This window comes from Molothrus aeneus, chromosome 16 (genome assembly GCF_037042795.1).
Source record: "Molothrus aeneus isolate 106 chromosome 16, BPBGC_Maene_1.0, whole genome shotgun sequence".
Lineage (NCBI taxonomy): Eukaryota > Metazoa > Chordata > Aves > Passeriformes > Icteridae > Molothrus > Molothrus aeneus.
In genome coordinates this window covers 9,050,247-9,066,137 of record NC_089661.1, presented here as the reverse complement: position 1 = coordinate 9,066,137, position 15,891 = coordinate 9,050,247, and the positions used below count along the sequence as shown (strand labels likewise).

At 36.9% G+C, this 15,891-nt stretch overlaps 1 protein-coding gene across 1 annotated transcript in view; it reads left to right on the top strand.

The window, feature by feature from the left end:
* Positions 1 to 15,891, top strand: part of DNAH3 (dynein axonemal heavy chain 3) — a 50,748-nt gene that overhangs the window by 8,883 nt on the left and 25,974 nt on the right. The window contains exons 14-31 of the mRNA XM_066560984.1: positions 1,112 to 1,235; positions 1,690 to 1,846; positions 3,629 to 3,773; positions 4,047 to 4,258; positions 4,519 to 4,610; positions 5,036 to 5,150; positions 5,647 to 5,763; positions 5,942 to 6,121; positions 7,230 to 7,366; positions 8,006 to 8,207; positions 8,784 to 8,876; positions 9,184 to 9,294; positions 10,931 to 11,045; positions 11,434 to 11,632; positions 12,619 to 12,727; positions 13,070 to 13,183; positions 14,261 to 14,437; positions 15,502 to 15,593. Of these exons, the coding sequence (XP_066417081.1) occupies positions 1,112 to 1,235; positions 1,690 to 1,846; positions 3,629 to 3,773; positions 4,047 to 4,258; positions 4,519 to 4,610; positions 5,036 to 5,150; positions 5,647 to 5,763; positions 5,942 to 6,121; positions 7,230 to 7,366; positions 8,006 to 8,207; positions 8,784 to 8,876; positions 9,184 to 9,294; positions 10,931 to 11,045; positions 11,434 to 11,632; positions 12,619 to 12,727; positions 13,070 to 13,183; positions 14,261 to 14,437; positions 15,502 to 15,593 (2,491 nt within the window). The remainder of the gene's footprint in view (positions 1 to 1,111; positions 1,236 to 1,689; positions 1,847 to 3,628; positions 3,774 to 4,046; positions 4,259 to 4,518; positions 4,611 to 5,035; positions 5,151 to 5,646; positions 5,764 to 5,941; positions 6,122 to 7,229; positions 7,367 to 8,005; positions 8,208 to 8,783; positions 8,877 to 9,183; positions 9,295 to 10,930; positions 11,046 to 11,433; positions 11,633 to 12,618; positions 12,728 to 13,069; positions 13,184 to 14,260; positions 14,438 to 15,501; positions 15,594 to 15,891) is intronic.

Here is a 15,891-nt window from a genome sequence, read left to right as displayed (position 1 = left end):
AGAGCTTTTTAACCTGTTTTAGGTATTATCAGGTCAATGTTATGTAATCTGGCCAAATGATGTTACACCTCTGTGTTCTTAAATAAAAATTCTCCACATAAAAGCCATCCATAAAGCCATGTGCCAAAGGCTCTATGACAGGATGTAGAAAGTGTGAGAACTTGCATCCCTGCAGCTGAGGATTAGATCAGAATAGGCCTTTAGTTGCTTTGGTGTCATGGTTTGCTGTTTTTAGTTAACATGAAGGCTGTTCTCTAAGTCTGAAGATACATCTGGAGATGTTACTTTTAGTTTGTGCTTTTATCCAAAGCAAAAATGTAATTCACAGATGCAGTTTGTTATTTGCTGCACCTAAAAAGGGAGAGTAGTTAAATGAATGCAAACCTATTTTACTGTCAGGACAATACTGTTTCCTTAAGCAGAATACACTCTTGGATCAGACAATGATAGAAATAACAAGGATATGTCATGTTTATTAGACTTCATTTGTGATGAAGATTAGGATGCCTATGGAAGCCAGGATAATTTTCCATTACATTTTGGACTGGAGTGTTTGCAATTCAGTATTTCATAATTACATTTTCTCTGTAGCTGGGTTTATAAACATGTGTCCTACATTAGTTATAATGACCTAAATGCACTGAGCAAACAGACAAATATGAAGATGGAGATGTGTGCTCATCTTGTAGTTGTGATGCTCTAGCTTTTGTGAATAATTCAGCATTTACAGATTGAGGACTAGAAATGGTTTAAACATTTATTCAACTTACATAGGTATAATATACATTTAGTTAGGAGTGGTCTCTCTGTGGGTAGTTGAATGGAATTGATGTTCTGGAATAGCTGGTCCTACTAACTGTCTCTGCCTAGCTAACATCTTATTTAGGTAATTTCACATTCTTAACTTCATTTTACAGTTTTTCTGTCAATCAGCCTTGTTTTAGGGAAGAGTTTCTTTGCAGTAAAGATCCAGCCACTAGTTTCTTTGCTTATTCCTAAACACAGTTTAACTATTTTGCTTGTTAGTAGCCATTCTATTATATAATAACCATTCTATTAAATCATTGGTTAAAAGGTATTTTCTTAAAGGTGACTATATTTTTTATTTTAGATGAGGACATAAACCTGAACAGCACAGTTTTCCTTTGGCTTGATGACATAAAGAAAATATTTGAAAACAGTAAAAATATGTTGACTGACAGGAGGATTGAGGTGGAGAGGGCATTGTTTGAAAGGTATGGTGTTAAGTAATTTTTTTTCACTGGATATTTTTAAAGAAAAGAAAAATCTCAGTATGAGTAGAAGGGAGATAATTTCAAAGAAGGAAAACTTAGAAGGAACCGGATTGGTCCAGAATATTCATAATTTTATGTTGTTATATTGATTAGTACAGCAGTACACATAGTTTTGTTACATTGTTTTCACTCTTCCTTTATTTTCTCCAGGTAGTAGAGGTGGCAAATGTAAGTAAAGCAAATCAATTGTGAGGGTTGAAAATGAGCCTTGAATTCTAATCCTGTGAACTGCATAGTATTGATATAAGTGATTACTGAGCTTTCACTGGCATCTGTGTTTTCACTGTCTTGAATCAGATTTCATGTGACAGTGCCTGTTGTAATTAATAAAATAAATGGAGCCTGAAAAGGAATGAAACACAACATCATATTACCTTAGCTATCTTTATCTTAGGTGTTCTCGGTTTAAGGAAACTCTTGAAGTTTATAATAAAGAATTAGAAAGCTTCAAAAAGCGGGGAGATATCGTGACTGCAGAAGAATTGAGGAAGAATACTGAGAAGTTGGAAAAGTTAAATAAGAATATAGCTGATGCTCTAGCAGAATTTGAGGTTAGTGTTTATTAATCGAGTATGGAGTGGGTTACAATGTGCTGGATGAGCAAAAGTTTTGTTCCTGCCCTGATTTTTTTTTCAGTGTTCTGGCCATTTTTGTTAAGATGGCTTTAAAATTTCCAAATTCACCAAGATGTGGCAAATATCTTTATGTGCCTATACGCTGGTTTGTCCCAACCACTGAGTTGAAGAGCAAATTTTGGGAAAAAAATATTTCAGGGATTTTTAAAAATTGAAATAATGAATTTCAGTGTTTCCAAGCAGTCAGTAGTACCAAGATGCTATCCAGAGAAAACAGTTCTTCTGGCAGTGTTGGCAAGAGGCAGAATGTAAGGGAGCTGGCATTTTTCCTGAATCATGGTTTGTGCACTGGAGCTGTGTTTTCAGTCCCTCTGCTTGTTCTCTAATTAAACCCAAATGTATTTCAACTGTTTGTATAATTTCCATTTAATGCTGATAGGCAATAAATATACATTTTAACACATAAGATGAATTTCAAATGCCAAAAAACAAACTGAAGACCAAGATTTCTAGATTTTATTCAGGGCTCTCTATCCAATTTACTGTATCATCCTGAGTTGAACAGTTTGTCTCAGCTGTGACTCTACTGGGAAATTAGAAGGGTTGTCTTTGAGAGATCTCACCGGCATTGTGAGGCTTAATTAATCTTCTAAATCACTGTGAGAGAATGAAATTTCTCCATATATGGAGCCATAAGGGTCAAGATTTTAATTAATTCACACTCAAAAGAAAAAAATGGAACCAATTAATTGAGTTTAGAATTTAAATAAACTGGTAGTCCTACACATCAACACTATTAATCTGATTTAAATGCATCTAGTATATTTAATTAGTGTGAGCTTACAGCATGGATATGCTGTTATAGGTAGATCAGAACAACTGATTAAACCCAAGTTTCTTAATACATGATTGCAATGAGAGGTATATCCACACAATTTAAATGACATGACAATTAGCTCAGTCAATATATGAATTTAAATACTATCTTGGAATATGAATCTTTATGTTTTTTCTGCCTGCAGCTCATATTGAATGATTACAAGTTTTATGAAAGGCCTGTTGGCATTATAAAAGCACAGACTCTGCACTCAATCTGAATTCAGTGTCTACATTTCAGACAGCATTTCTCTGTTCTTCACCTTCCTTTTTAAAATACCTAATACTTTTACCTAAAATACCTAATACCTTCACCTAATACTTTTTAAAAATCTAAATATTTGCACATTGATTTTTACTGTAAAATCTTTTGGATGAAGACAATGTCTTACCATTAATAAATACAGCAATTAACACCTGTTTTGGTGGGAGCTCTGAGATAATTCTGTAAAAGAAAAAAACCTAATCACAAGTTTTAAACAAATCCTAAAAGCCTCTCTAGCTGAGGGGCTTACATTTAGATTTCACTGTTGATTGGAAACTTGTGAGCTTTGTTTTGTTTTTACTGAATTCCATGGTACATTATCTTATTCTAAAATGGATTTGGATTTTAAAATTTATTTGAGTTGTAAGATACCCTCAAATACTGAGTGAACTATTTGACTTGATCCTAGAAGGGTTTAGATTGGAAAATACCTCTATGATTATGTGAAAGGACCAGGGGAATTTTCAAGAGCACTGTTACTTTATGCACCTAAAATCCACAGGCCTATACCAACAGATCTGTGATATGTCAAATAATTGTGTATTGTCTGTGCAGAAGTTTAAACAACAATAGGAATTTTTGATGGGAATAATACACTTTTCTTTTTCCCCCTAAAGGGTATTAATTATGAAGAAGATTTGCTTGGGCAGGAGAAGAGTCAATTTCCTCTCTTGCAATCTATAATTACAACCAAAGAACCTTTTGAGCAGCTTTGGGTAACAGCATATGCTTTCCATATCAAATCTGAGGAATGGATGAATGGTAAGGCTTTGATGTTCATTTGAAGAAACATGTTATTTGCAGTTGGTTAAGTAGAAGCTGAGAGGGTTAATTAGAAAATAATTTTAAGGAATAAATGCTGTTAAGCAGTGTGAAATAGAGTTACTGACTTGGATTTTGCATTAAGATAAATTTTTGTAACACAGTTGATTTCCAGTTAGAGGACAATGATGAAAAGTAGCTGTAATTAAACCACCCTGGGAATCTCCTTGTGCTGAAGTGCCTGCTGTGCTTTTTTTATGCTGCTGTATTCAGGACCTCTTCTGCAATTGAACGCTGATGAAGTTACTGAAGAGATTGGAAATATGTGGAGGACCATGTACAAGCTCTGTAAGAGCTTCCCAGATGTGCCTGTGCCCAGGCGCATGGCAGAATCCATGAAATTCAAGCTTGATAAATTTAAACAGCATCTTCCTGTCCTGTCCATTGTCTGCAATCGTGGAATGAAGGAGAGACACTGGGAGCAGGTACTTTAAACTCTGCTTTAGCAGTGGAAATATTCTTCCATAGAAACTGTCAGTCCAATATCTTTGATCCTGTGACATGATAGATCCAGTTTTGAAATTTGTAACGTCATAGGCAGAAGCTTCTTTAAATTAATAATTTATGCTAGAAAAGCAAATTAGGGTGTTGGACTAATACTTGGTTGGAATTTTTTTCTTGCTGTTTAAAAGTATTTCACAAAAAGGCATCTTGATAATAGACTTATTTCTTACTTTATTTTCAGATTGGTAAAATTGTAGGATGTGAGATCAAACCGGATGAAAACACTAACCTTAAATACATGTTGGACTGTGGACTCTCAAAATTTATTGAAGAGTAAGAAGTTTAATCTAGTCTCATTTTTTAGACATTGTATTTCATAGCTCAGATACCAAATATTAGTTCTTTTGGAGTTTTGTGTGCTGTTAGAACATGCTGTAAAATCAGCTATATTTACCAAGGTGTGAACTGTCAGTTGTTCCTGTAGCACAGAGCATTAAAAATCCAGTCAGGTTCCTAAATCACTTAATTTTCTCATTCAGAATTTTCTGTCTGTATTTGTCTTACAATTAATGTCAATAACTCTAGCTTGGTTAAGCTGAAAGTGGAAAAATATTTCTTGAAGAAAGAGTCTATGATATTATTAAGAAATTATTAGGAAAGGTAGTCTGATATGCAGCTCTACCTACAACTGCTTTTTTTTTTTTGCTCTTCGGCTATGTTACAAAACCATTTCAAATGTATGTTTCATTTCAATTTAGAATAGAACCTGTTGGAGCAGCTGCCAGTAAGGAGTATTCCTTAGAGAAATCAATAGAGAAAATGAAATCGGAGTGGGTCAACGTGCACTTTGGTTTGGCCAAGTACAGGGATACTGTAAGTAAACACTAAATCAATATATATATCTGAAAATAATCACTTTGATTTTGAATACCAATTGAGAAATATTAGAGGGATGTTGCTGCTGATTCATTGTGGCCCAATGGAAAGTTGTATCTTAGCCCACAGCTGAGCAAATGTCTCCATTGTTATAACTCCTTTTATGTGGACTTAAGTATCTGAAGAGTTTGTGATCTCACATGTTCATTCTAATAAATCTGTGAGCCTGAGGACTTCCCCAGTATTGTATGGAAAGCTGGACAGTAGCAAAATTTTAACTTGCCCAGAAGAAAGAAGAGTCACAGTGCTTAAAAGATTAAGTCAGAAGGCACCAGCTTCCTATCACAAAACAATCTCTGTCTGGACCTTTGGAACAGAGGTGTACAGAAGAGATTCCATTTGATATCTTCACATGACAGAGTAGGGGGAAGCAGAATGAGTGGTAAAATACAGTGACTGCCATCTGACTTGCCAAAATGTGATGTGTTCACAGGACACCAACATCCTGTCAGCAGTGGATGACATCCAGCTTTTGTTGGATGATCACATTGTCAAGACTCAGACAGTGTGTGGCTCCCCCTTCATCAAACCAATAGAAGCTGAATGTCTGGTAAGGAAAAGCCAGTTTGACTGAGCTTGCATGTTTCATAATAAGTTTCCTCAAGTGCTTCAGGGTATTTTGACATGATAAAAGACATTTGACAGTTATTAACTAAGAACACATATTCATATTTTTTGATTTTTTTCTTGTCGTAATTTTGCTTAACTACTAAATGTTTTCGTTGCAGGCTTGGAAAGATAAGCTGTGTTTAATGCAAGATATTATAGATAGCTGGTTAAAATGTCAGGCAACATGGTTGTATTTGGAACCAATTTTTAGTTCAGAAGACATTATAGCTCAAATGCCTGAAGAGGGCAGAAAGTTTAAGATTGTGGATTCATACTGGAAAAACATTATGACAGAAGTGGTAAGTGCTAGCATTTCATGAATTGTGCATTTTTTATGCACACCTGGTAACATCATTATTAATATCATGTGCATACACTGTTCTTTTCTGCAGTTGGGTATTTGTATTGATGGAGTGAAAAATCCTTTACTAAAGTCCAACCAATTCTAGTCTTGCAGTAAAATTGTGGATTGCATCTCATTATTGCATTGAGATTTCTGTAAAGGCTGGGTGTTGAAGAGTGAATCATAGTTCAAGGAAAATGAATTCTAAATGTTTTAGCTTTCTTATGGCTAAATGGTCAGAATTAGGTAGAAAGATGAATGGTTTGTGCTTTCAGGATCTGGTTATGGCTTCACTGAGAAGGTACAAAGCTTTGTCTGGATACAGTGAGAGTTTGCATTAGACTTATAGGGTGTACACACTTTTGGAGCAACTAAATGGATTTTTTTGCATGTGATTGTTCTCTAATATATGACAGCATGGTTATTAAAAAATTTAGTGAATATGGACTGTCACAGTAATGTGTCAGGTTAAGATAATGGGAATAGGAAGTGCAATTTGGTAACCTGTTCAATTCCTGTAAATAAGAAGTTGAGTAAGAGGCCAGACAGTGGTGGTGTAAGCTGAGATGTTTGTCAAAAACTCTGGGAGTGTGTGGTTGTATGGTAAAGGTGTTGAAATAATCAGTGTAGCTAAGTAGGAGTTGAGACCTGTCCAACAGCTCAGACTCTCAGAATGATGAGGCTGTACTGAACTAGAGCCCCCTGAAGAGGAGTGTTACCAGAAAGAGAGGACAGGAAATAATTGTCATGTACTGTGTCTCTGATAAAACTTAGTTGTGAGTGGAAAACAATGTAGCAAGCACAAGACACAGGAGCAAGAGCCAAAGATCTTATTTGTTGATATTTCCTTCATTAATGTCTATGAATTTCAAGTTGGTAAAATTGACAGTCTGAAAAGCAAAACTATCCAATAATGCAAATGTATTTAATACCATGGAAGCACACTATAGAGAAGAATTACAGCATTTTAGCCTCCTGCAGTATATATGATTGATGCTGACAATTTTAATGTAAAACTTATTGCAATCTTTAGCAGTTTCTGCTATGTGTTTGTTTTTATAAAGGTGAAAGACACAAAGGTACTTGTAGCAACTGAACAACCCAAGATGTTAGACAGACTTCAGGAAGCAAATACTCTCTTAGAGGACATTCAAAAGGGGCTGAATACTTACCTGGAGTCGAAAAGATTATTTTTCCCAAGGTAAATTAATGAAACAGGCCCAAGTTAGAAACGAGAAGCTGTAAGCTCTTTCAAACCATTTCTACTGAACTTAAAAGTCTCATTTTATAAACATATGTGGGACACAGTCACATGCAGCAAAAAATGAAAAGCTGTTCTCATCTCTAGACATAACTCATTTTCCTCAGTTGTGAAATGCCAGAACAGGTGGGGATGGGGAGGCACAATCTTTCTATCACAATGTACACTTGGATTAGAAAGGCATTATTACCTACAGGGTATTTTTGAAGATGCCTTCCCATGGCTGATATGCAATTATGTCCCTGCCCCACCCTCTTTAGAGGTGTGTGATGTGTGGGAGTTGTTCATGATCACGAGGAGCAGGATTCAGGGTTTTAACAGGGTACTTAATGGCTGGCTGGAGCCATCTGGTCTTCTCTCCCTGAGTTTGAGAACCCTTATTCTACCTTTGCATTGAAATTCTGAAAAAACAGATGTGTGATGAGTTTTATAATGTTAAAAATTGCTTAAGGAAAGGGATTTGAGATAATAATTTCCTCTCTGATACACTAGTATCTTAAGCATCAATAAAACCCATTGTATGAATAGATTATTAATGGAAATTTTCATGATTGGAAAGTAATTGTATTTTTCTGGCAGATTCTTTTTCCTGTCTAATGATGAGCTACTTGAAATACTGTCTGAGACAAAGGATCCACTTCGAGTACAGCCACATCTAAAGAAGTGTTTTGAAGGAATTGCTAAACTGGAGTTCACAGAAGATCTGGAGATCATAGGCATGATCAGTTCAGAGAAAGAAATAGTTCCTTTCATAGATAAAATCTATCCAGTGAGAGCAAATGTAAATGTTTTTTTTTTAATTTTACTATATGAAATTAGATTAATACATAATACATTGCATAAAGTGCATGTTTTTGAGGGAATTAGGTTTAAACCATTTGGGATCACATGATGAAAGGAGTTTAGGAAGTGAGAGTGCAGACTGGTATTCTAGAATAAAAAGGATTTCCTACAAAAAGGAGTAAGACATACCAGTTTTGCAGTAAATTCCTCTGAAAGGTGGGGCATGTTGTGAGTTACAGACACTCGTTTCCCTTAATCCTGTAGGAACAAAGCATGCCCTGGCTTAAAATGAGCAGGCTTAGCTGGTGGTGCAATCTGTGTTTTTTGTTTAAGCTTATATAAAACATATCCAGCTGTTTCTTTACTGGGTTGTCTTTATTTACCTGCCTTGAGGCTGTAAACTACAGTATTACCAGTCATATTTTGCGTAATTTCAGCCTTTATTTCTTTTATATACAACACCCAGATCTGAAAAAAGCATATTTAAGCCTAACACATTTCAAGTAATTTGTCATTGAAGAAGAATACAGTCAGGAAATGTGTATTAAATCTTAACTGTTTTTCTTTCTTGAAGGGCATGGTAGAAAAATGGCTTCTGCAAGTAGAAGAAATGATGTTGGCCAGTGTCAGACAAGTTCTTCAAGATGGCATAAAAGGATATAGCCAGGTAATTGTTCCTAAACTATGGTATGATTTAGATTTTACAAACAAATATAGATTAATGGATTGCTCAAATTCTTAACCAAGGAAGCATGTTTGAAGCTAAGTGGAATCCAGCTCTTCCTGTTCAATAGTACCAATTTGAAGTTTTAGTCCTGTAGTTTCAGGAAAAAAAAGTATTAAAGCCTAAGATGCTGCTCTCATTTATTTACAACATGAGACAAAAGACATTTGAGGAAAGTAATTTTTCTCAGTGCCATAATCTAATGTGTTTATATGACTTCTTGTGTCTGAAATGGATCTTTTGGTTTAAGGTTCCTCGGAAAGAGTGGGTACTTCAGTGGCCTGGACAGGCAGTTATTTGTGTTTCATCCATTTACTGGACAGAAGAAGTGTCTGAGGCTATAAGGAAAAAAGCTTTACAAGTAAGATTTTCTTCTAATTTTCTATTTCTAGGCACTAAACTCTGATTAATTAATTAAGAGCTCCTTCTAGCAAGGAAGATCCTCAACAAATATTGCAATTTACTCATGCAGTGCTTTATTTTGTTTTTCCTTTTGCATTGGGTCTTAGCAGAGGTTTTTTCCCATTTACTTTGGTGTGTATCAGGAGAAATCCTACTGAAGGAAATTGTATTACTTCATTTATGAGTGATACTGGTGTTAATTAAAGTACCAAACAAAAAGTGACAGGCCATTGTTAAACACTATGTATTTTTATTTCTAATTCCTGTCTCTACATGGGAAGCCTCAGAGAAACAGGCAGGCAGAAATCTCTCTTTACAGGTGGGTGCAGTTATTTCAGACAATCACAGAATCAGTGAGGTTGGAAAAGACCTCTGAGCCCATTGAGTCCAATCCATGACCCAACACCACCTTGTCAACCAGACCCTGGCACTGATTCCATGTCCAGTCTCCTTAAACACCTCCAGGGACAGTGACTCCATCACCTCCCTGGGCAGCCCCTTCCAAGGTCTAATCACTCTTTCTGTGCAGAAATTCTTCCTAATATTCAATCTAAACTTCCCCTGGCACAGCTTAAGCCTATGTGTCCTTGTCCTGTCGCTTGTTACCTGGGAGCCCAGCCCTCACCTGGCTCCAGCCTCCTTTCAGGGAGTTGTAGGAAGGGATAAGCTCACCACTGATTTCTCTGGTTATTGCTTGACTCTCCTGATGAGGAAGGTGCAGCAGCCAAATTTTTTTATTTCATGCAAGAAACTTTTCTTATGTGTTCATAGTGCCTCTGTCACTACAGCAGTTTTAACTATCACTTCACTGGGGCTTTACTCAAACACATGCTCAAGCAGTGGAAATAATTTCTGTTTAATTCAATGGGCTTTTCTGTGATCCTGTTTAAGCTGGGTGGATAAGGATTTATTTGGAGATTAAGTCTGTCAGCAGAATGTTTGGGCTGCTTTTTAAATGTTGAAATAGAAAAGGATTAATAAACTTTATATCAAATACTACATTTTAATAATGCCTTTTTATTTTTGTATCCTTACTGAATAGCTTAGCTTTAACTTGCCTGCATTGTTTAGAAGATCTTATTCAATATATCCAGACAGAACTAAAATGTTTATTACTTTCAGAGAAAATATCCTGAATAATCCATAGCTGAAGAAAAATGAGAAGGAAATACAGAACAGTGAATCACAGAATATAAGGGACCTCTGGACATTGTGTAGTCCAACACCAGTTTAAAGTAGAGCCAACTAAACCCTGTTGCTAATGGACTTGGTCCCATATGCCCATCCTTTCTTGTGTGGGGGAAGCTAAACAGAGAATATCTGCTCCTACCCTTCTGTAGAGTTTTGTCACTTCCATTGGGAAGAAAGATAAGCCTTCTGCTTATAAGCCTTCTTTCAGGCCATAAATATTTTTGAAGTGTTCATATTAAAATAAAATGCCAGTATACCAAAGAGAATTCAAAGTGTTTGTGTGGCGCCCAGACTACCATTAATATGTTTTGTCAGAGGGGCTGTCTCCAATGATTGTACCCACAGGAGCTTAGGAACTGCTGGCTCCAGCATCCCATAAATGGCTGTGTTTGTTTCTGTGGCAGGATTTCTTGGAGAAGAGCAATGTCCAGATCAAGGACATCGTTGAGTTGGTGAGAGGAAAGCTGTCCAGCGGAGCCCGGCTGACCCTGGGGGCTCTCATTGTCATTGATGTGCATGGTAATGTGCAGCTGCTGCTCCCCTGGGGCAGCTGGGCCAGTGCTGCTGGCAGTACCTGGGTGGACTGCTGGAGAGAGGCACATAAAATGCTTTCTCCAACTTGAATCAGCCTTTACAGAGTTATTGCTAAGCTCTTTGTGCAAATGAGGATTGTTCAGTACTGCACAAGGGTCTCCCATCTACTTAGAACAGACACTGGAATTTAGTTACAATTAAACTGATTCCCTATTGAAAACAATTGCAAATTCCTCTCTAACATGAAAACCAGCCTCTAAATGTTGAATTACTCTTACATAGCTCTAAGTAAATGTTACTTTACTTATAAGTTAAGTAAACTACTCAGCAGCAGAGTCTAGATTTTTTAAACAATCTGTGTCCTACTCTGCAGCTCGTGATGTGGTCTCAAAATTGGTTGAAGACAAAGTCACAGATCTGAATGACTTCCAGTGGATTTCTCAGCTGAGATACTACTGGACAGAGAATGATGTGACAGTGAGAATGATCACAACAGAGATGAAATATGGTTATGAGTACCTGGGCAATTCACAACGCCTGGTTATAACCCCACTGACAGATCGATGTTACAGGTGAGGACATACTGTCTGTGAATAATGCTTTCTCTTTCTGGATTGATCTGTGTTTACTTTCATTTGTTCTAGTTAATAATAGGAGGAACCTCAGCAGCTAACATTTTCTTGTAGATATTGCCCTAATATGGTGAAAATATTTACAATGTATAGCCTTCTACACCAGTAGAGTAATAGATTCTAGGGTATCCAAGAAGGTGCTTCTGAAAAGAAGTGGGAGCACATGGTATTGGAACTGCAAAGAATTCTACAGTAGCACTGGTCAATTAATTTATCTGAAGTAAGGCACACAGTTTGGGTATGCCTGCCAGTAAGATAAATGAGATAATTAAAAAGCCCTTCACAGATACTCGAGTGCAGTTAGCTTCCTGTTCCTCCACTGGCTTGCAAGAGATTGTAATGGAAATACTTCAGTCCTCAAGGTTAAAATATTCAAAGGGATTTCATATTTCACTTCTGGTGAGCCCTCAAGACATGAGTCAAAGCCCTTGAATGAGGGTTTTGTAAAATAATCAGATCTCTCCAGTATTAACAGAGATCTTATTTTAGTAGGATGTTCACTTGAAAAGCAATGTGATTCCCAGGTTTTTATAACAACCTTTATGCTTTCTCATCCATTTCTAAAGATTGGCTGAATTTATAAAGCCAGCTTCAAGCTCTTGCCAGTTCAAGTGTGTGCTTTTGCAGACTCTACCATTTTGCTCATGGCACTGTTCATTTGCTTGTGTAATTGAGGGTATACAAGGAGGATGCATGTAATAAAAGCTTTGACATTCCTTTTAGGCCAAGTGGCCAAATGTGGCTTTCCACAATTAAGAATCACTTATAAGACAATACTGGGTTTTTAGGGCAAGCTGTGGAGTCCGTAGAGAAACAAGTGAATTGTTTTCAGGAGAGTCTGTATAGGAAAGTACATGTCAATCCATTCAGAAATAATCTGATATTAAAGATTGCTATTTCTAATGCCTGTGTTCTTAATCATGTAGGACATTAATGGGTGCCTTGAAATTAAGTCTTGGTGGTGCTCCAGAAGGGCCTGCTGGGACTGGCAAAACAGAAACAACAAAAGATCTAGCAAAAGCTATAGCTAAGCAGGTACCAAAACTCCCTTTTTTTACTTTCCACTGTTTCCCTTTAGATATGTAGATATTAAAATGCCATTCTTAAGCAAGTGCTGCATATTTTGTAGTTATTCATTTACAGTTGGACTCAAACATCTTAAAGGTTCTTCCCAGCCTAACGATTCTGTGATTCTGTTCTTTATTCATGGGAATAGTTGGTAACAAACTCACATTTAGGACTGTGTCTATTTGGCATCCTGGTTTTCTAATCCAAAATTAGCAACAATAATCCCTTCCCATTTTATATGCTAAGAATTTTATGGAGGTAATACTTTTGTGGTAATACTGAGAAATGTTCTCTGTGTTTTTGTTGTAGTGTGTTGTCTTTAACTGCTCCGATGGCCTCGATTACAAGGCAATGGGCAAGTTCTTTAAGGGGCTGGCACAAGCTGGAGCATGGGCCTGCTTTGATGAGTTCAATAGAATTGAGGTAATGTTTTAACTCAAATAAAATGAGAAAGCTTCAATTTAAGACACAAGAAGTTTTAGATTTAGACATGACAGCATTATTGCCAATTTTCTGCTTTTACTTGTGGTGAGGCCTCTCTGTTTTGGTAATTAGTGACACAGAAATAGGCACTCTGCTGCCTGCTCTAGAAGCACATGCCTATCTGTTGTGTTCTGGGTCAATTTAGCTGAAAAAAAAAAGTTCCTTTACAGTTTTTTCTTTTGTATGTGCCACTTCTTTGTTGGGAAAGAAATGTTCTTGTCCTCTCCTTGAGAAATCAAGCTACAGGTGTGGAGTTGCATTTGTCTATGTTCAGCATAGGACAGACAAATTCCAGTGGAGGGATTCCTGTAATGACCAGAGCTGAGTGTCACTAACTGAGTGACCTGATTATCAAGCTGTGTAAACTGACACATCTAATTCTCCCCTTGATCTTACTCTGGTCTTTTTGGTTTTGTTTAATTAGATCACTGATGACTGTGAGGATGTTTTATCATTACTTTGATGAAATTCCATTTAAGGACATACTAGTAAATGTGGACATTTTATCAAATTCTATTTTGTATGTATTAGTATCTTTAACTCTTTAATTTTTCTGGTTTTCAGCTGCAGCTTGTTTTCTAGTGAATTCAAGCGTTAGCATTTCTTTTCCAATATTCTGTTACCTTGATACTTTAAAACAATCAGCAAGCTTTACCTATTATTTACCCTCAATTTTGGGCATTGAGTGAATCAGTTTTTCTGGCCTAAGCTGAAGGGAAAGTGCTTTTAGAGGCCTCCAGAGGGAGTTCCTGTCCAACTAACTTAGATGTCTACATTCAGGCTCGTGGTATTTCCCTGAGGAGGCTTTTAGAAGCCTCTGTTGATCAGTCTCTGTTAGTCGAGTAGAGAATAGTGGCACTAACTTGCAGAGGATCCCTTCCATAGACAGCTAATACACAGACTCAGGGTGATTTTTCCCTGGAGAAATGCGAATAAAGACATCAAAATATGTAAAAAAATATTTTATATTGGTTCTCCAAGTGTCTTATGTTTTCTAATCTGTTCTTTCTGTATTAGGTTGAAGTATTATCTGTAGTTGCCCAGCAGATACTTAGCATCCAGCAAGCTATAATTCGCAAACTCAAAAAATTCATCTTTGAAGGGACAGAGATCTCTCTTAACCCCACATGTGCTGTCTTTATTACCATGAATCCTGGCTATGCTGGACGGGCAGAGTTGCCTGATAATCTGAAGGTAATCTGAAATCCTGATTTCTGGTAGAAATTAAACTGAATTTGTGACTTCTTGTCAATAATAATAATAATAATAATAATAATAATAATAATAATAATAATAATAAATCAATTGAATAATAAACTGATGTCTAATGGTTGCTTAGCTTAAGGAAGGAAAACGCCATCACTGTGAACATCCCCTTCCTTGCTACTTCTGCTGACCATGACCCCATGAGCTCTGGAATATCCCTTGGCTCAGCTGTCCTGGCTGTGTCCCCTCCCAGCTCCTCGTGCACCCCCATTCTCCTGGCTGGTGTGGGGTGAGGAGCAGAAAAGGCATTTTCTCTGTGTGAGCTCTGGTCTGCAATAACAAAAACATCCCTGAATTATCAACGCTGTTTCCAGCACAAATCCAAAACACAGCCTCAGGCCAGCTACTGTGAAACAATTTAACTCTAGCCCAGCCAAAACTAGCCCAACTGATAACCCCTTCAAGTGTATCCTGCTGTGCTTTTCACGAAGCTTTAGTAAACAGTTAGGGTTGTACAAAATACACAGAAGAAAGCTCTCAGACTAATCATATTGATGGCAGTTTACAGCTTTCACTGTGCTCTCTCTAATTGAAAATTCTCTGGGTTTACAATAGTTTGGTGATCCAAATCCCAATTTAAATTTATTATAACTTTGTGAGTTGCTGAGACATTATGGAGAGACTGGTATGGTCCTGGTTCTTTTTCTGACATTGCCACAATTCTTTGAATGATCTTTTACAAAGCATTAGCCACACCATGTGCTGGATGGTCTGTTAGGAAAGTGAGATGAATGTCACCTCTCTTTTCCTCTCTTTAGTTCTTTAGAATTGACTCTTTCTAAGCATTTGTTACTGCAGTGCTTAGCACAGACCTCTTGAACCTCTTGATAAGATCAGAATAGAATAGAACTCTAAAGCAGTCTCAGATTTCAGATGATTCATGAATTCTTTGCATTCATGAATTTTTGGAGAGATGCTATTCTTACTAAACAGGCACAATTTATTACAGTATTCCCCAGTCAAAAGTTAGTATCTTACCTTTTTCTTTGCAGGCACTGTTCCGAACAGTTGCCATGATGGTCCCAGATTATGCCTTGATTGGGGAAATTTCACTTTATTCAATGGGATTTCTGGACTCTAAGAGGTAAGACATGCTGAATTTTCTACCTTAGTTGAGTCTGATATACTTCATTCCTCTATAAGGCATATACGTGTGTTTGTGGCATATATGGAAGGCTGTCCATGTTTTGTTTCTCTAGAAAGGACTTTTTAATCTCCTGCTTTCTTGTCAATTCTCATTTTCCACCTCATTCTGCCAGATGTGCACTTCTGCACAGAATCATTTCGAAAATGTATCAAAATATCATACAGAATTCCTAGATGATGCACACATCCTGTGGCATGGCATTTTTCCACAGTCTTGCTTCCCAGGTGCTTGGGCC